This window comes from Bufo gargarizans, chromosome 8 (assembly GCF_014858855.1).
Source record: "Bufo gargarizans isolate SCDJY-AF-19 chromosome 8, ASM1485885v1, whole genome shotgun sequence".
NCBI classification, from domain to species: domain Eukaryota; kingdom Metazoa; phylum Chordata; class Amphibia; order Anura; family Bufonidae; genus Bufo; species Bufo gargarizans.
Window position 1 is genome coordinate 175,634,725 of NC_058087.1, and position 17,818 is coordinate 175,652,542.

At 45.9% G+C, this 17,818-nt stretch overlaps 1 protein-coding gene across 11 annotated transcripts in view; it reads right to left on the reverse strand.

Annotated features, from left to right (window-relative positions):
• The window catches only part of MAPK8IP3 (mitogen-activated protein kinase 8 interacting protein 3), a 60,817-nt gene that overhangs the window by 15,254 nt on the left and 27,745 nt on the right, over positions 1 to 17,818 (reverse strand). For 3 of the 11 annotated variants that reach the window (XM_044304204.1, XM_044304203.1, XM_044304202.1), the window contains 14 exons: positions 17,749 to 17,800; positions 14,669 to 14,903; positions 14,074 to 14,176; positions 13,877 to 13,995; positions 13,459 to 13,470; positions 9,320 to 9,377; positions 9,075 to 9,227; positions 8,938 to 8,992; positions 8,502 to 8,650; positions 8,006 to 8,062; positions 7,342 to 7,512; positions 2,744 to 2,903; positions 1,762 to 1,857; positions 1,522 to 1,680 (listed from right to left, as the gene is read on the reverse strand). In XM_044304204.1, coding sequence (XP_044160139.1) covers positions 1,522 to 1,680; positions 1,762 to 1,857; positions 2,744 to 2,903; positions 7,342 to 7,512; positions 8,006 to 8,062; positions 8,502 to 8,650; positions 8,938 to 8,992; positions 9,075 to 9,227; positions 9,320 to 9,377; positions 13,459 to 13,470; positions 13,877 to 13,995; positions 14,074 to 14,176; positions 14,669 to 14,903; positions 17,749 to 17,800 — 1,579 coding nt within the window. Of the gene's footprint in view, positions 1 to 1,521; positions 1,681 to 1,761; positions 1,858 to 2,743; positions 2,904 to 7,341; positions 7,513 to 8,005; positions 8,063 to 8,501; positions 8,651 to 8,937; positions 8,993 to 9,074; positions 9,228 to 9,319; positions 9,378 to 13,458; positions 13,471 to 13,876; positions 13,996 to 14,073; positions 14,177 to 14,668; positions 14,904 to 17,655; positions 17,801 to 17,818 lie in introns of all 11 variants that reach the window. The other 8 variants (XM_044304199.1, XM_044304201.1, XM_044304196.1 and 5 more) reach the window with 4 other exon arrangements.

Sequence of the window (17,818 nt, forward strand, 5' to 3'; positions counted from 1 at the left end):
AAAAACACACCAGTTCTGGGTTTGCTTTTCACAAGAAGCATTGCCTGATGTGAATGATGCCTCGCACAAAAGAGCCCTCAGAAGACCACCATTTAGAATTGTTGACTTGCATAAAGCTGGAAAGGGTTATAAAAGTATCTCCAAAAGCCTTGCTGTTCATCAGTCCACGGTAAGACAAATTGTCTATGAATGGAGAAAGTTCAGCACTGCTGCTACTCTCCCTAGGAGTGGCCGTCCAGTAAAGATGACTGCAAGAGCACAGCTCAGACTGCTCAATGAGGTGAAGAAGAATCCTAGAGTGTCAGCTAAAGACTTACAAAAGTCTCTGGCATATGCTAACATCCCTGTTAGCGAATCTACGATACGTAAAACACTAAACAAGAATAGATTTCATGGGAGGATACCACAGAGGAAGCCACTGCTGTCCAAAAAAAACATTGCTGCACGTTTACAGTTTGCACAAGAGCACCTGGATGTTCCACAGCAGTACTGGCAAAATATTCTGTGCACAGATGAAACCAAAGTTGAGTTGTTTGGAAGAAACACACAACACTATGTGTGGAGAAAAAAAGGCACAGCACACCAACATCAAAACCTCATCCCAGTTGTGAAGTATGGTGGTGGGGCATCATGGTTTGGGGCTGCTTTGATGCGTCAGGGCCTGGACGGATTGCTATCATCGAAGGAAAAATTTATTCCCAAGTTTATCAAGACATTTTGCAGGAGAACTTAAGGCCATCTGTCCACCAGCTGAAGCTCAACAGAAGATGGGTGTTGCAACAGGACAACGACCCAAAGCATAGAAGTAAATCAACAACAGAATGGCTTAAACAGAAGACAATACGCCTTCTGGAGTGGCCCAGATTTTGAAACTTATAGCCAATTCTCAGGATATGTCATGAATATCTGATCGGTGGGAGTCTGACTCCCGAAACCCCCTCCAATCCACTGTTTGAAGAGGCCTTGGCGCTCCAGTGAGCGCTGTGGCCCCCTCACAGCTTACCAAGCACAGCGCCGTACATTGCATAGTGGCTGTGCTTGGTATTGCAGCTCAGGCCTATTCACTTGCATGGGACTGCACTACAACCTAGGCCATGTGACTGATGAACGTGATGTCACTGGCCTAGGAAGAGATTGCAAAAGCCTCTTCAAAAAGCTGATCTGAGTCTGAACCTCACTGATTAGATTATTGATGACCTATCCTGAGGGTAGGCCATCAATATCAAAATCTCGGACAACTCCTCTAACTTATTAATAGGGGACACGTCTAACAAAAATGGCTTACCTAAAGAGGTCAACCCCTTAAAGTTGGATGACCGTCTATAAGGGAGCTGTAATGGCCAGAAATTGATTATCCCTATGAAATATACATCACACTGAGGAAAACATGATATGTCCATCTGTAATGCAGGAGATACACTCTGATTGTCTCTCCTGGCTATCTTCCAAGTAATGTAAATTACCTGACATACAGTAAATGAATAGGCCTCTATTATCCCATTGATAATCCAGTGCCCTCACCTTTTTCTTCTCCGGTGAGGTATGGGTGCTCTTGCTCTCTCCTTCCACTTCACGGTCAGAGCTTAAAGGATCTCGACCAGGCGTTGGTTTGACCCCTGCCACAATTTCTTCCTCAAACGGCTTCCATCCTGATAAATCGACTCCGGCCGCGCACCACAACTGTGAAGAAGAGTGCAGCACAATTTAGGGATTATTTCAGCAGCAGGGTCATAGATGTCTCTGATACAACTATGGTGGTACCTTCATAGTGGGGTCTTTCTCTACGAGAGGTCTGCAGTAGACGGGCACGGGCACATTCTTCATGCGGTTGTCCTCCTGACCACCGTTTGGACTCAGCTTATCAAACAACACATAAAACAGTTCTGTAAAAACTCTGTTATGGGAAGGGTAATGGTAGTGGCATCATTCATGCCTACAAGCAGTAACTCAAACCCAGTGATCCCACTGGTTTACATTTAGAGGACAACCCTTGACCATCAGGCAGAGGTGAGGCCTGTGCAGCTCTTGGCCTGGAGGACACTGTGTAACATTACATCTGTGAACTGTGGATGCGTTTTCCCAATGTATATTCTGTACCTTCCATGGACGCAGACCAAGCAACTGCAATGAGGCTAATAAGGGGGTCGAATCCCTTAAAGGGGTTCCCCAAACTTTTGTATTGATAGTCTATCGCTAGGATAGGTCATCAATATCAGACTGGTGGGGGTTCGACTCTCTATAGCACTGCAGATCAACACCATTTCACTTCAATGGGAGCAGCACTACAGTTTCCAGCTGAGCTACTGCAGAACAGCTGATCGGCGGTGGTACTGGGGGGTCAGACCCCCACCAATCTAATATTGATGACCAATCCAGCATATAGGCATCAATATAAAAGACATGGTGAACCCTTGTAACTGCCCTCACTTCCCGACACAGTTATAGGTTTCTCCACTAGGGGAGCTCACTCTACAGAGAGATTTTCTACAGCTCCTATTGAGTTCTTTAGGTAGAGCTATGCCTTGTATACATTCCTATGCACTGAGCCCCCCCTAGTGGTGACTGCAGACAAGGTTGTTTATCATTTACTGCTATGTGGAGAGAAGCATGAGACCGGGCTCACTAACAACTGTGCAACATTAACAGACATTAAGTGTGTGAACTTTTATACATTTTGTGTACAATGTGCCTACTTTCATCTAAAAAAAATAATACAAGGTTAATCTCATCTAAAGCCACCAACCTGCTTGTACTTAGCAGGCAAGCTCCACCCACAAGCTTGTAGGCGCCCATCATCATTACGCACGTGTTCCCGCACTTGGCGGTACTGCTCACGTTTCTGCTCACGACGAGCTGTGGATGTGCAGTCACTGAGGAGAGAAGCCACAGTGTTACTTCTCAATCTAGAAGGAGAGAGAAAGGGAGAGAGGGTGCCGAGCGTCAGGGGAGAGCAGAAAGCAAAGCAGCAAGGATTAACGGCATTGCATTAGTAAGATTACTGTACGTCCAAGCAAAGCAATCTGGAAATGAAGGTGTTGTATGGATAGCATACGCAGCCACTGTGTTGTATGGATAGCATACGCCGCCACTGTGTTGTATGGATAGCATACGCAGCCACTGTGTTGTATGGATAGCATACGCCGCCACTGTGTTGTATGGATAGCATACGCAGCCACTGTGTTCTATGGATAGCATAGGCAGCCACTGTGTTCTATGGATAGCATACACACCCACTGTGTTCTGTGGATAGCATACGCAGCCACTGTGTTCTGTGGATAGCATACGCAGCCACTGTGTTCTATGGATAGCATAGGCAGCCACTGTGTTCTATGGATAGCATAGGCAGCCACTGTGTTCTATGGATAGCATACACACCCACTGTGTTCTGTGGATAGCATACGCAGCCACTGTGTTCTATGGATAGCATACGCAGCCACTGTGTTCTGTGGATAGCATACGCAGCCACTGTGTTCTGTGGATAGCATACGCAGCCACTGTGTTCTATGGATAGCATACACACCCACTGTGTTCTATGGATAGCATAGGCAGCCACTGTGTTCTATGGATAGCATACACACCCACTGTGTTCTGTGGATAGCATACGCAGCCACTGTGTTCTATGGATAGCATACACACCCACTGTGTTCTGTGGATAGCATACGCAGCCACTGTGTTCTGTGGATAGCATACGCAGCCACTGTGTTCTATGGATAGCATACACACCCACTGTGTTCTGTGGATAGCATACGCCGCCACTGTGTTGTATGGATAGCATACACACCCACTGTGTTCTGTGGATAGCATACGCAGCCACTGTGTTCTGTGGATAGCATACGCAGCCACTGTGTTCTATGGATAGCATAGGCAGCCACTGTGTTCTATGGATAGCATAGGCAGCCACTGTGTTCTATGGATAGCATAGGCAGCCACTGTGTTCTGTGGATAGCTGTCACGGCTGTGTCATGGTCTCTGTGTTGTTCGCCGTGACATGTTGCCGTGCATGCTGGTTGCCAGGAGCAACGTGTTGTGTTCCAGCATGTGTCTACTCTGCCCTTAATTCCTTGTTCCTTACCAGTCTGGTGTGTATGGGGTTAGGTGTGGATCTAGGTGTGTTCTGGGTGTGGCTACTTGGTTTATATTGCCTGTGGCCTGTAGGATGAGTTCAGTTGTCCTCCAGCCTTTGTTGGTGCTGGAGCTTTGCTACTGACCGGCTTATTCCATCTGCTCAGTGCTTGAGGGCCACCTTGTGGAACATCAATGTCATCCTGGTGTCACCTTCCCTTCACTACCCTGTTTTATGTGTGGTGTTGTTTGTATGGGTTGGTGTTATATGTCTGGTCGTTCTTACATGTCTGGTGGTGTTTGTTGTCCAGCATGTTTGCTAGACATTCCCCTGTCTATTGGTGTTGCCTTCAGTGAGAGGGCCCCTGGGTTCCCCGGAGGGGGAACCACTAGTCAGTGCACAGCTCTGCCTGGGGCCGCCATGCATCCTGTCCGCATGGGGGTCCAAGCAGTGACTGGTGTGCTGGATATCTGTGTGTGTTGTTTGTACTGTGTCCTGTGAGTTGTAGGGGTTCCAATACTGTTGCATGTGGTCCAGTCATCGTCGTTGCAGCGGCAGGTAAGTGCGTGTTGTTCTTGGCTCTTACCTGCCGATTCAGTGGCTGTTCTCTGCCTTTCCCTTCCTTGCATCTAGGCGGTTGAGACTCCTGTTCATCCGTGTCTTGGAAGAACAGGTGATCTCTCCCCTGCTCCTATTCCAGGGATTATCAGGGCGACTCAGGGTCCGAGGTTCCTGGGTATGAGCCGTCCCACCATCCAGATCCGCTCATACGGTTAGGAGTCAGGGCGAGGATTAGGGAAGCATAGGAGATGTCATGCTCCCTTTTCCCTGTGTCCAGACCTAGTTGCTATCCTGTCTGCTCCTCATTGTACGGTGGGAGGTTTCTCCCACTCCCCACAGTGACAATAGCATACGCAGCCACTGTGTTCTGTGGATAGCATACGCAGCCACTGTGTTCTGTGGATAGCATACGCAGCCACTGTGTTCTGTGGATAGCATACGCAGCCACTGTGTTCTGTGGACAGCATACGCAGCCACTGTGTTCTGTGGACAGCATACGCAGCCACTGTGTTCTGTGGACAGCATACGCAGCCACTGTGTTCTGTGGACAGCATACGCAGCCACTGTGTTCTGTGGACAGCATACGCAGCCACTGTGTTCTGTGGATAGCATACGTAGCCACTGTTGTATGGATAGCATACGCAGACACTGATTGTATGGATAGCATACACAGTCACCGTGTTCTCCGGATAGCATATGCAGCCAATGGGCTCTTTTTGTGCTATACGCAGCTACTGTGTTGTATGGACAGCACACAAATTGTGCAATACTATTTTCCAGATTACTCAACTTAGAAGAAACAGAATGCATGAGCAACAGGCAGGCATTGGGAAGCAAAGGCAGAGGCCATAGGGTCGTTCAATCAGAATGTCTGGTTTGACAAGTATTGCTAAAGATTCTGCATGGTTACAGATAAAAAAAATCTAGATATCTGTGAACTACTTAAAGAGGACTCTTTTATGAGTAGAGTTTCACAGCTCATTATCTTAAAGGAGCACTACATCTCCTTCTCAGAACCTCAGCTATGTCCCTCCTCCTCCATCTCAACCTGTGTCTGGATGTAAGACAACTGGCTGCAGCAGGAGTCCTCCCCTCTGTCCTGTCTGTAAAAGGTCACAAAGATCATTAAAGGGATATTCCTGTTGTGGCAAGTTACTCGTTGTCCACATGGTTGGGGTCAAGGCAGTGGGGCCCCAAATGCAGAGGTGAACAGAACCTTAGTTAGTTGTTAGTACAGATCTGTGTGCAGTCGTATTACACTGGGTTCACACCTGAGCGTTCCGAAAGGAGCGCTCTGTATGCGCGATTGTACCAGCGTTTACAATCGCGCATACAGAGACAAGCGAACGCTCATTGTCGCGCGTTCCCGAATGTCTATGTACGGGAACGCGCGACAAAACGCCCCAAAGAAGCTCATGTACTTTTTTGAGCGTAGGGCGCTTTACAGCGCGATCGTACGCGCTGTAAAACGCCCAGGTGTAAACCATTCCCATAGGGAATCATTGGTTTCTCCTTGTTCAGCGTTTTACAGCGCGTAGGAACGCGCTGTAAAACGCTCAGGTGTGAACCCAGCCTTAGTGCTTGAAAGCAAGATTTCAGGTATAAACAACATTATAATAAATTAATCAGATTAACAGCATGTTGCCTAGAAAATGTCACAATAAACATCTAACACATAAATCCACATAACTACAACAACCAGGCATATTTGAAATTGTAACTCATGAGATTAATAAATCTGCTTTTCCTTAGAAACAGCGCCGCTCTTGTCTATAGGCTGTGTCTGGTACTGCAGTATTTCTCTTTCAAGCCGTTTTTGGAGGGGAAAAAAAAAATCTCATACAACCTGAACTGAACCTGATGCTACCCCTATACATTGGTCCCACCATGCTGAAGCAAGGGTAAACCCCTGCTAACTTATGGCTGTGTGTCCAGAGTACGGCCGCCTACAAAACAAAGTTATAAAATTCCCATGCCATATGACAATTAAGGCTGAAGTGTCTGTTGGATATATGCATCACTGCCAAGTGTCTGGGTTAATCAGTGGTGACTGATCCATCTTTAATTAAATCAGGTTACATGCACATGACTGTTTGTTTTGCAGTCCGTGTGCATCCCACTTTTTTGCGGGATTTTTGTTCGTTCATTGGGTAATCGCATGTTTCATGCGGTCACCTAAATCATCATTGGCCGGCAGCAGATCATGCGGTCTAACAACGCTCTGCTGCCGGCAAACAACGAGTCTGTATGGGGACGAGCAATAGCATTACCGATCCCCATACTGTGGAGGAGATTGCTGAATGTAAATACAGCGGTCTCCTCCACTGACGAGCAGGCGATTCCGGGGAAGGAGCACTTTATTCCCGACAATTGCCTGCTAAATTGTCCCTTGTAAAAGGACCTTAAGCAAAGGGGGGGGGGACAAACGACCCTCATTACAATGATTCCGTCAGCATCACATACCTGTGTACACAGGACAAATGACAAGCGTTTTCCTAATTTGTCAAGTGATCAGCGGCACACTTACACAGGCCAATTATCGAGAATGGGGGAAACATTAGACTACACAATCAGGAAAATATTGTAGCTATAGTGGGTGCAGAGATAGCAGTCACCCCAGGCTCTAATACCTGAGCCAATGGCCCAAATGTGCTATAAATTTCACATGCTAGGCCCGGGGCCCCTGATATAGATTTGATGTAACCAGGTTGACTTACTCATCAGGGAAGAATTCGATTGTGCGTCCTCCAGTAGAGATTTGGCACATGGTGTGACTGCGGCGTTGGCTAAACCCAGCTGGGGTGGGCGACTTGTAGTGGATGTTAACAGGAGGGTACATTCTCTTTGCAGGAGGTGGGCTGGAGGAGGAACTGAACAGCCGGCTGAAGCTGAAATATGAAGTAGACAGATAATGGGGTTACTTATAGTAAACTGTAGGATGACTGTCTTGGCATTCACTTATAGGAAGAGCTATACTGTAATGTCCACCTCTGGAAGTCCCAGTGTCAACCTACCTACCATGGACATGGGCTGCTGTAGCCTCAGGAGGGACATCAAGACACAGCACAGCTTGCAAATGCTAGCTTTACCTGGTAACCTTAAACTATTCCTCAAGGAGGAACGTGCTAATCCGCTCCATCTCCACATATGTATGGAGTGAACAGGGTGTGTGCACCAATCTCTACAGACACCATATGGATGAGGAAGAAGAACAACGACCACCACCTAGAGTCATGGTCCACTGGGAGCCCAGAACATGTATTAGGAAATAAGAGCATGTCAGGGGGGCTTGTCATTTCCACCATATTTCCATATTCCAGCATATATTAAAAAAAATCTGCACAGATACCTTAGATATACATGACACATACTAGTACTTACAATTGCCAGATTGTGGATTTCTTCTTCTCCTGGACGGACGGATGTTCCCGTGAGGCCCTGCAATGAGATAAGCAGAATTATCCATTATGATGGAGATTTAGTGCCCATACACCTTCAAAAGCTAACTCTCTCGACTCCCCCATACACATACATGCTCGGTTGGGTCAAGTGTGTAGGTGTTTTAAAAGGGGAGAGAGAAGAAAGCCACTGACAGACACCTCTGGGAGAACAAAAGGATTGGGTGAAAGAATCAATTCACCAGTTTCTTCGCTCCCTCAAGAGTCAGGAGCGTCCCATGCACATTAGATTGTCGTCCGGTCCCACCCAAAATGGCGGGTTTTTAGTCTTCCCATAATACTGTATGTCCATCATGTTAGTGGGTGCGGTCATACTAATTTGGTAATATAAATGCTCATCTAGTAAATGTCTCCAAAGGTGAAGATTTTTCTTAAAGGCGTCCATTTCCTTGGTCACGGTTAGTGACTAGTATACTTACCTGATCATCTCTGTCCACCTGACAGCCTCCTGCAGCTCCATGAGCCTCTCCTTGTACTGGTTCCTCTCCATAAGGACACGAGCCATCTCCACACGTGTAAACCGCCTGCGTTGCGCAACTGGGATGTTATCTTGCAAGGGAGACGAGCTCTGCCGAAAAAGTGACAGTGCCTATTAGTAGCTATGCTAGCACTGGCATCAGGGATGGATCCTTGGGTAAGACATGTCTGGTGCCTTAGGAAAGAAATGGTAACACTGCTAGAACACTGCTCATATAATAGCGCCTTATAATGGCAAATAAGTATCATACAGGGCTCAAAATACCGCCGTATAGACACAATGAGTAAGAGTGGAATTTAGCGACCATATACTATTTCTGTATATGACAAAAAGAGGAGGTGATCCTAATACAAAACATTAAGACCAGGCATACCTACCTCCTCCACCTCCTCCTTAGGCTCTTGCATAGCGACGATAGCTTCAGATCTCACCCTTATAGTTAGAAAAGAAGTGATTAATGAAAACTGCAGATTGATGAATTGTCAAATATATCACATCCATCGTTCCTTGTTACCTTTTCAGTTCCTCCTCCAGTTCTTTAATGCGAGTCTCCATTTTGGTCTTGGTTTGTTTATTGGCCTCCAGTTCTCCCTTGAGAACTTCTAGTTCTCCTGACAGCTGGTCCACCTTCGCGATCAGATCATTCTTAACCACATTTAATGCATTCCTGAAAAATGTATAGACGGATATGAGACAAATAGATAGATATGATATAGACATGAGAAAGATAGACAGACGGATAGAAAATTTGCATCTTACTTGGTTTCGAGAAGTTGGGAGTTTTCTAAGAGAAGATTGCCCACTTCTTTCCCCATCCCTGTACGAACAGCAGAAAATAAGTCTTCAGTCGCTGGGTAATAATGATAGAGGAGCCCCTGACCCCCATGTACCGAATGATCCCACATAATGTACCATGACTCTGCTCTGTACCCATCTTATGTATCACATGTTACTTGGATATAACACATCAACAACACAGATCGTAATCGACATAAAATTAGATTTGCCGTAAACGGCTTCTGGCAAAAACAAGTTGTGATTTTTTGAGTGATTTTACTGACTGTTGCCAGGAGGGGGCAGTATTGAGCATACTGATATTTCCTGGGCAGGCAGGTGTTTTTAGTGCAGAGACCTGTACAGAGGTGAATGCTTAGGGTTGCATTCAACTGTAATAGGAACCAGGGGTTTGGCTATAAGGGCATGTTCCCACAGGATAGATACGCTGCAGATCTTCCACTGAATATTTTTTTCCCCGCACTGTGTAAAGTAGCAGGAACGTGAATGAGAATATGCTGCACACGAGATCTGCAGCAGAATTGACCTGTGGTCAGGGTTGCCAACCATCTAGAAATTTTTGGACAGTCTGCAAAAATAGGTGACTTTTTTCCTGTATCCACAAAAATAAATAAATAGATGTGTCCGTGATTTTTTTGAGGCTGGTGGTTCTTGACTAGATTATTTTGGTGGCAATTTTCTGCATTTTACAGCTCACAGTAAATTCTCACTATATTGAGCTATAGACATGTATTGCTTATAATCTTTATCATTCGTTATAGGTTTTCAAATTTGTCCGTAAAACAAAGTGTTGGCTGTCTGTGATTTTGGGAGAAGTTGTCCAGAAAAAATAATTAAAAAAAATTCTGGTTGGCAACCCTGCCGGCGGTGTGGACTTCACATGGGTTCCATGGCACAAATACACATTGGATTTTTCCAGTTTGTATTCGCAGCTGGGTGAATATGCCCCAAGAGCTACAGAGGTTACCGGGGACCGTCCCTGCAGGTCTCTGTAATAGTAATGGCTCTAAAATGCATTCGGAAAGTCTTCAGACCCTTTGACTTTATTCACATTCTGTTATATTGCAGGCCACGTGCTAAAATAAAAAAAAAAGTCGTCACCACCCCATGTTTCTGCACCCAATCCCCCATAATGAGAAAGTGAGAACAGGATGTTAGAAATCTTTGCTAATTTATTAAAAAGGAAAAATTAAAATCTTGCATTGACATAAGTATCCAGACCCTTTACTCAGGACTTAGTTCTCTTCAGAGATGTTCAATGGGGTTCAAGTCAGGACTCTGGCTGGGCTACTCAATGACATTCACAGAGTTGTCCCTCAGTCGCTCCTGTGTTGTCTTCACTGTGTTCTTAGGGTCATTGTCTTGTTGGAACGTTGAACCTTCGGCCCAGTCTGAGGTCAAGAGAGCTATGGATCAAGTTTTCATTAAAGAAGCCCTCCCACAAACATTTGTATTCTCTGGCCCATTAGAAAGGTACATGACGTAAACTGTAGTGAAGGTAATCTTCTTAACAGTGACTATATTTGTGAGTTATCCTCTCCCTTCTGATCCTCAGCTGTGTCATGTGACCAGCACTCTGACTCTCCAAAAAACACAGCATCCTATGTGTGGACAGTAAGTCATTTTTCTATGTATACCTATGGGAGCGTCAATGCCAATATCATATGAATGAATAGAGAAGTATCTGACTTTCTGTCCTGTGTCAGTTGGAGAGTAGAGTGTTGGTCACATGACAACTGAGGATAAGAAAGGAGGTTATAACTCACAAAAACAGGCACCGGTAAGAAGATTACCTTCACTACAGTTTACATCATGTACCTTTCTAACAGGTCAGAGAATAAGCAATTTTGAGGGGTGCTTCTTTAAGAATATCTCTTTACTTTGGTCCATTCAGCTTTCCCTCAACCCTGACCAGTCTCCCCGTCTCAGTTGCTGAAAAACACTCCGACAGCATGATGCTGCCACCACCATGCTTCACTGTTGGGATGGTGTTGGGCAGGTGAGGAAAAGTGCTTGGTTTCCTCCAGACATGATGCTTAGAATCGAGGGGGAAAGTTCAATCTTGGTTTTATCAGACCAGAGGATTGTCCTTTAGGTGTTTTTTTCAGGCAGCTTTCATGTGTCTTTTACTGGGGAGAGGCTTCTTTCTGGCCACTCTGCCGTTAAGCCCAGATTGGCGGAGTGCTGCAGTGATGGTTGACCGTCTGCAGCTCAGCCAGAGTGCCCATTGCGTTCTTGGTCACCTCTTTTACCAAGGCTCTTCTCCCTTGATTGCTTAGTTTGGCGGTGCAACCAGCGCTAGAAAGAGTCATAGTTGTCCCAAACTTCTTCCATTTAAAAATTATGAAGACATTTTTGTCCTCTTCTCCTGATCTGTTTCTCCACACAATTCTGTCTCTGAGCTCTACAGGCAGTTCTTTCCTCCTCATGGCTTGGTTTCTGCTCTGATATGCATTGTCCGCTGTGAGACCTTCTTTAGGCAGGACTGTGTCTTTCCAAATCATGTCCAGTCACCTGAATTTACCACAGGTGGTCTCCAATCCAAGGTGCCGAAACATCTCAAAGATGATCAAGAGAAATGGGAGGCCCCCAGAGCTATATGTCAAGTGTCATAGCAAAGGGTCTGAATACTCATGTCGTCACTTTTGTGATGAAATTGTAGTTTTTCCTTATTAATAAAATTACCAAAAATGTCAAAAATTCTGTTTTCACCCTTTCATTATAGGGTAGTGAGTGCAGAATGATGGGGGGTTAGATTTTATTTTAGCACAAGGCCGCAACGTAAGAAAATGCAAAAAAAAGTGAAAAGGTCTGAAGACTTTCCAAATGCATTGCACGTTTGAGACATGTTCCTGTCTCTGAGAATTGGGTTCTGGTTTGATGTTCACATGTCAGTTATAAAGTGAGATCTTGCATAAATTCTTCATAAATAAAAGAACAAAAATTAACTTTTATTGCAGCAAGAACAAGAAAAAAAAAAAAAAAAAAGACAAAACACAAACTGGAGGCCTTGACTGACAGGAGGAGCGCAGGCCTCAGCCTTACCAAAGAAATCATCCCTCACTAGGATTGCAGCCACATGGGTAGAAGAAAGCGAGGAAGCAAAGAGGGTAGAAAAAAACAGAGCAGCTGTTAGGAAGTGATTGGACAAAGGGCCCATACAGCAACTATCGCCATGCAGCTCCCTATAGTGGACAGCCTGCTACCTCTTATCCCTATATGTATGCGCCATATGCCTAGTCATGCAGGATCAGCAATGTGCAAAATGTCTGCCAGTGCTCAGAGCAGGGTTAAAGGGAGTGTGTCACCAGGAAATTCCCCGTTACACCAGCACAATGCCTTGTAGGGCTAGCTCATCTGAACGTAATGCAAAAGCAAATGAGCAGTTAAGTGCACCGAGGGAGGTCCCAAGCCACTCCGTGCACTCTTGCTCCTCCTGCTTCCTATGCCAGCTCTCCCGTGCCTTCTTGATTGGCAGGGCCTTCACAGTCATCTCATCTGGCCCTGTAAATCAAGTAGTAAAGGGAAGGGCTAGCAGAGGAAGCAGGAGGAGCAAGGGTGCACTGCACACAGTGGCTTGGGCCTGCCTTTGGTGCACTTAGCTGCCCATTTGCATATGAAGCATATCCATATGTGACGACCTGTAGGAGAGGGAACGGTTTTTGGCCCCTGGATGTAATATATGGATGCGGCCCCTGGACCCCGTAGGGCATAAGTATCTGAACTAGAGGATAGCCCTTGAATCAGACTCTCTGGGGCGCCGAGCCCTGCATAACTAGGCCAATTGGTCCAGAAAAGCTGTTATATTGGTCCTAATGGTTGTCACCAAGTATACCAGGAACGAATATTACTGGGTGACAACGTTAACATTATTTTGGATGGAAATGCCCTTTAAACCATGCTGACATACTTCCTACAAATGTACGTCGGGCCCTGTGCCAGTTCTTACGTATAGTCCACTAAAAAGCAAGTGAACTGCGGGCTGATTAGTCAAAGCCATCGCCAGCCAGAAATGGGGAAACGCCATTCATTCAGGGGTTAGATGGGAAATTTAGGAAAAATTTAGGAATTAGACAGAAGTCGTAATGATAAAGCATACACACCTGAGAATTCTCCTACGAGGACCATCCAGAGACACGAGAGGGAGGTGGGGGGGGGCAGAGAAGGGAAACAGAGGGAAAGACCGGGTCAGTCAGTACTAAAACCAACATAATAAGAGCACTATGCTAAAAAACAGTAGGACATGCAAGGGACCGGCACTTCCACCGCATGCACTGGTGCCCACAGCAGCACTGACTCAGCACTAGAAGTTGTCCATGTCTATGGGTCACATGAGACATTTAGTCCAATGAGGTTGCAATACTCTGACCACCAAAAATGGCAGCTACTTTCACATGGTGATATTACATGGCAGGCCCACTCCAGTACAAGCCAACGTAAGCCAACTGCATTTGGACATCATTAATATGCACACAAGTCCATGCAGAAAATCATGTACGTGAGAGTCCTTTCTATCCTTACCAAGTAGATCAGCTCCTTCATCAACATCTCCGATGACCTCGGACCCAGCCGTGGACAACTCGTGGTACAAAGAATCGGTGTTGATTCCAAAGGCTTTGTTCACAATGCCTTGAGTAGGGCTGAGGGAAAGGTTATATCGAACTTAGTACCGAATTATCATACAAGTGGTTTATAATATAGAATATGTGAGTTCCTACCTCGTCCCTGAGCGTTCTAGTCGGGGGTCCTGGCACATGTCCAACTCTGGGGTTGAGTCGATGATGTCCTGGACGTCTGACCATTCATCGCTGCTTCCCATGCCTGTGCGAGAGCCTCATTGTTAGTATTATAATCATCTTTGGTAGCATGTGAGACATTCTAGGTATTGAGAAACTAGGGGGCTACAGTGGGACCACATGAAGCTGCCAGAAGGGTGTATAGAGAGGGAGGCACCAGCTAACGTTTGACCCATGTGGCTTCTCTATGGATGACCTCCTCTAGTGGGTGAAGGGGGATGGTGGCATGAACCAACACTGGGACTGTGTACCAACTACATGCCCCCTCCTCCACGCTCATTGAATACCTCACTGGTTGGCCAAGATGGACCACTTGGCCAACTTTATAATATTGTAGAGCTGATTCACGCATTCCTCCTAACCAATCAGTATAAGATACTTTGACGCCCTTCCATCATTCATAGTCACCTCTGTTTGAGTGAAGATGGATCTCCTTAGTTGTTGGGCCCCATAGCAGCTACAATACCTGCTACCCTGGATATAGATTTACTAAAAATGGTTTCCCTGATGTTCTTACCTATACTGACGTTTCTCATTTCCTGAGTCACTTGGACCTCCATGTTGTGGCTGTTCCTTTTCTCACGTGACCTCTTGCTTTTGCTAGTCATGCCATAGTCCTGGAGGGGCTGGAGACTCTCATGTAGAGGGGTTACGGCTGCCGACGGGACGGATGAGGTGGGGGTATTAGATTTTGTGCCAGTGGTGCTTGGGGTGGCAGCCACTGATGACTGGCCAGATTCTGACATTTCATCCTGGCGGAAGATGATATAGATATTAACTTGGACACCATAATTCATTACCTATAGTGATATCTGGTGAGGACACTACTTCTATGATGAGTATAGCACCCCCCCTCCTCCCACCCCAGAGACCATGGAATAACAGGGGAGCTGAATACAGGGACTAATCTTGCTAGGACCCTTCTACACAGGCCGAGGATTGGGACAGTTGTCAGAGACGAACGTTTGTACAAATGCTTGCTCCCGATAACTGCCCCGTGTAAAGATGCCACCGATCACCCAGCACTTGTTCTTCGGTGATCGCAACGCATGTCGGCAGTACTTTACCCTGTGTGAACAGGGACGATCTGCTGACAAACCATAAATCTGTATGGGGATAGCTGCTGCAAGTAGGTGAGTAAAATAAGTAAATGCAGCAGAATGATGGGCAATGATGGTGGATGAACAGTACATTCCCAATTATTGCCCTGTGTGTGTATAGGTCCATATAAATGGGCTCTTACTATTTTGCCTTATCTAGGTCTCCAGCAGTAAAACAGCTGTAACCTTTTGTGGGTTAGCCAGGAAAATAATGATGACCTATCCTCAGGATAGGTCATCATTATCACATTGGTGGGGGTTCGAGTCCAAGCACCCCCCCCCCCCCGATCAGCTGTTCCAAGGAGCCGCCGCGCTCCCGAAGCTCTGGTGAGTGCAGTTGGCTCTCCAAGCACAGTGGCGTATTGCAGCTCAGCCCCATCGACTTCAATGGGACTGAGCAGCAACTAGGCCACGTGACCAATATATGGTGATGTCACGTGGCCTCGAAAGTACTCACAGAGCGCCAGCCTCTTCTGACAGCCGATTGGCAGGTATCCTGGGTGTCTTTTTTTAGTATTAATTACAAAAAAAACCTTTAAATTCCTAGCCTCTAATGATAATGAGATGACTCTGCTAACCTTATCCCAGTCTAACCTGCAAAGCTGACAAAAATAAAATGAAAATGTCATCCTATTGTGTGATACATTACCTTTAATATTCTTGAGGATGATAGGTTCCTGCCAAAAATGCTTAGACCTACTAAAAACGATTGGGTTTTCTGGAATATTAATACTGATGGCCTATCCTCAGGAAAGGCTGTCAATAACTACTCTGTGTTTATCCACACCTCTGCCAATCAGACATTGATGACCTATCCTGAGAATACTGTGCTTAATGCCATTTGCTGAAGTGAGACAATCCCTTTAAGCACGGTATGGAGACTGGTTCACTACATTAGCTCAGATGGTACAAATATTGGCTATTAGAGCCTAAATAAAAATACAGCGGAGCGTTCATCTTATGAACTGGATTAATATTCACATTCAGCTTATGATAACCAGTGGAATCAATGAACCAAAGACTTGACAGGTAACATGTAAATTATAAATGGAGATGGCTGCACCTTAAAGGAACATATTCCTGCTATATAAAATCACTGGACAAACAGGATGGGATGTAATGCAAAGGATTCTGGGTATGGGACATGTTTAAATTGTATGCATGGTCCAATATCTAAATGAAATCAGATCCAATCATGGGCCTAGTACCCAGCCTGCTCCCTCTGAGCAGTTCAGAAGATATTGAGGCAAAAAAGGTCTGTCACCACTAGAGGGAGTCGACTGCTGCTCTACAAATTTCTGTGCAATGAGCACCCTCTAGTGGCAGCTGCTGACTGACAGAGTTTTATCATTTAAAGGGAATCTGTCACCACATACCTCTCAATCAAACCAGCTGACATGGGAGATGCATGCTTGTCAGCTGAATCAAAGGCGGTTGACCCTATCTTGATCGGTAGCCGCAATGTGAAGAAATTGGCGTTTTCATAATATGCAAATTGGCCCCTTGGTGTAACAAGGGCGGTGACGTTGCACCCAAAGATTCCGCTTACTCACTTCTAGTCTGCGCTCTCACCACGTAGACTGACAGGGCCAGGCGGTGAAGATGTAATCACGCTTGCGCTTTCGACTATGCGATTCTGTACTGCGCATGTGCCAGCATTCTTCTGTACCGTATTCCGCCTGCACCGATCACATAGTTAAACACACAGGTGCGAGATTTCGGGGCCAGGCATGATTACGGCTTCACTGCCTAACCCTGTCAAAGTGGTGGGAGTGCAGTCTAGAAGTGAGTGCACGGAGCCTCTGGGTGCAACGGCACCGCCCTGGTTGCCCCAATGGGCTAATTTGTATATTATAAAAACGCTGATTTCTTCACATTGCAGCCACCGATCAAGATGGGGCCAACAGCATTTGATTCAGCTGACAAGCAGACATCTCCCATGTCAGATGGGTTGATTGAGAGATATCTGGTGACAGATTCCTTTAAACAGGACCTGTCACCACTTCCGACAATCAAGATCATGGAGCATCTGTTCATATAACTCTATGTTGTTTATCCCTCTATTATTCCTACTCGAAGTTTATTTATTTGTAACTATTTGTTACCAGTCGGAGAAGATAACTCACAGTTGCAGATTCATTAATAAGCGTCTAGAAGCAATAACTGGGGAACGGAACAACATAAAGGTAAATGAAAAGATGCTCCAGAATGGTTATTACATGGGGAATGGAAGTAGTTACTAAAGCAGACATGGGGGGGGGGGGGCAGCCCTTCTTTAAAGGGGTTTACAGGATTTCCAATCACCTATCTGACAAAACAGCCACATCACCTCCTACTGATGGATGAGATGGATTTGGTAATGAAAAGACATGGAAACCCTTGTCCCATGAATATCTGAGCCAACCTTGTATCTGAAGCTGGACTTCAGCTGGCTGAGGTCACTCAGGTGCCAGTGGTCCGAGCTTGGGGTGATCTTGCCGCCCCCCTGCCCACGTACCATTCCATCCGCCAGGGAAAAGACGTTGAGAGAGTTTGGGCGCTCCTTTCGACTAAAAGGAGAAAGAACA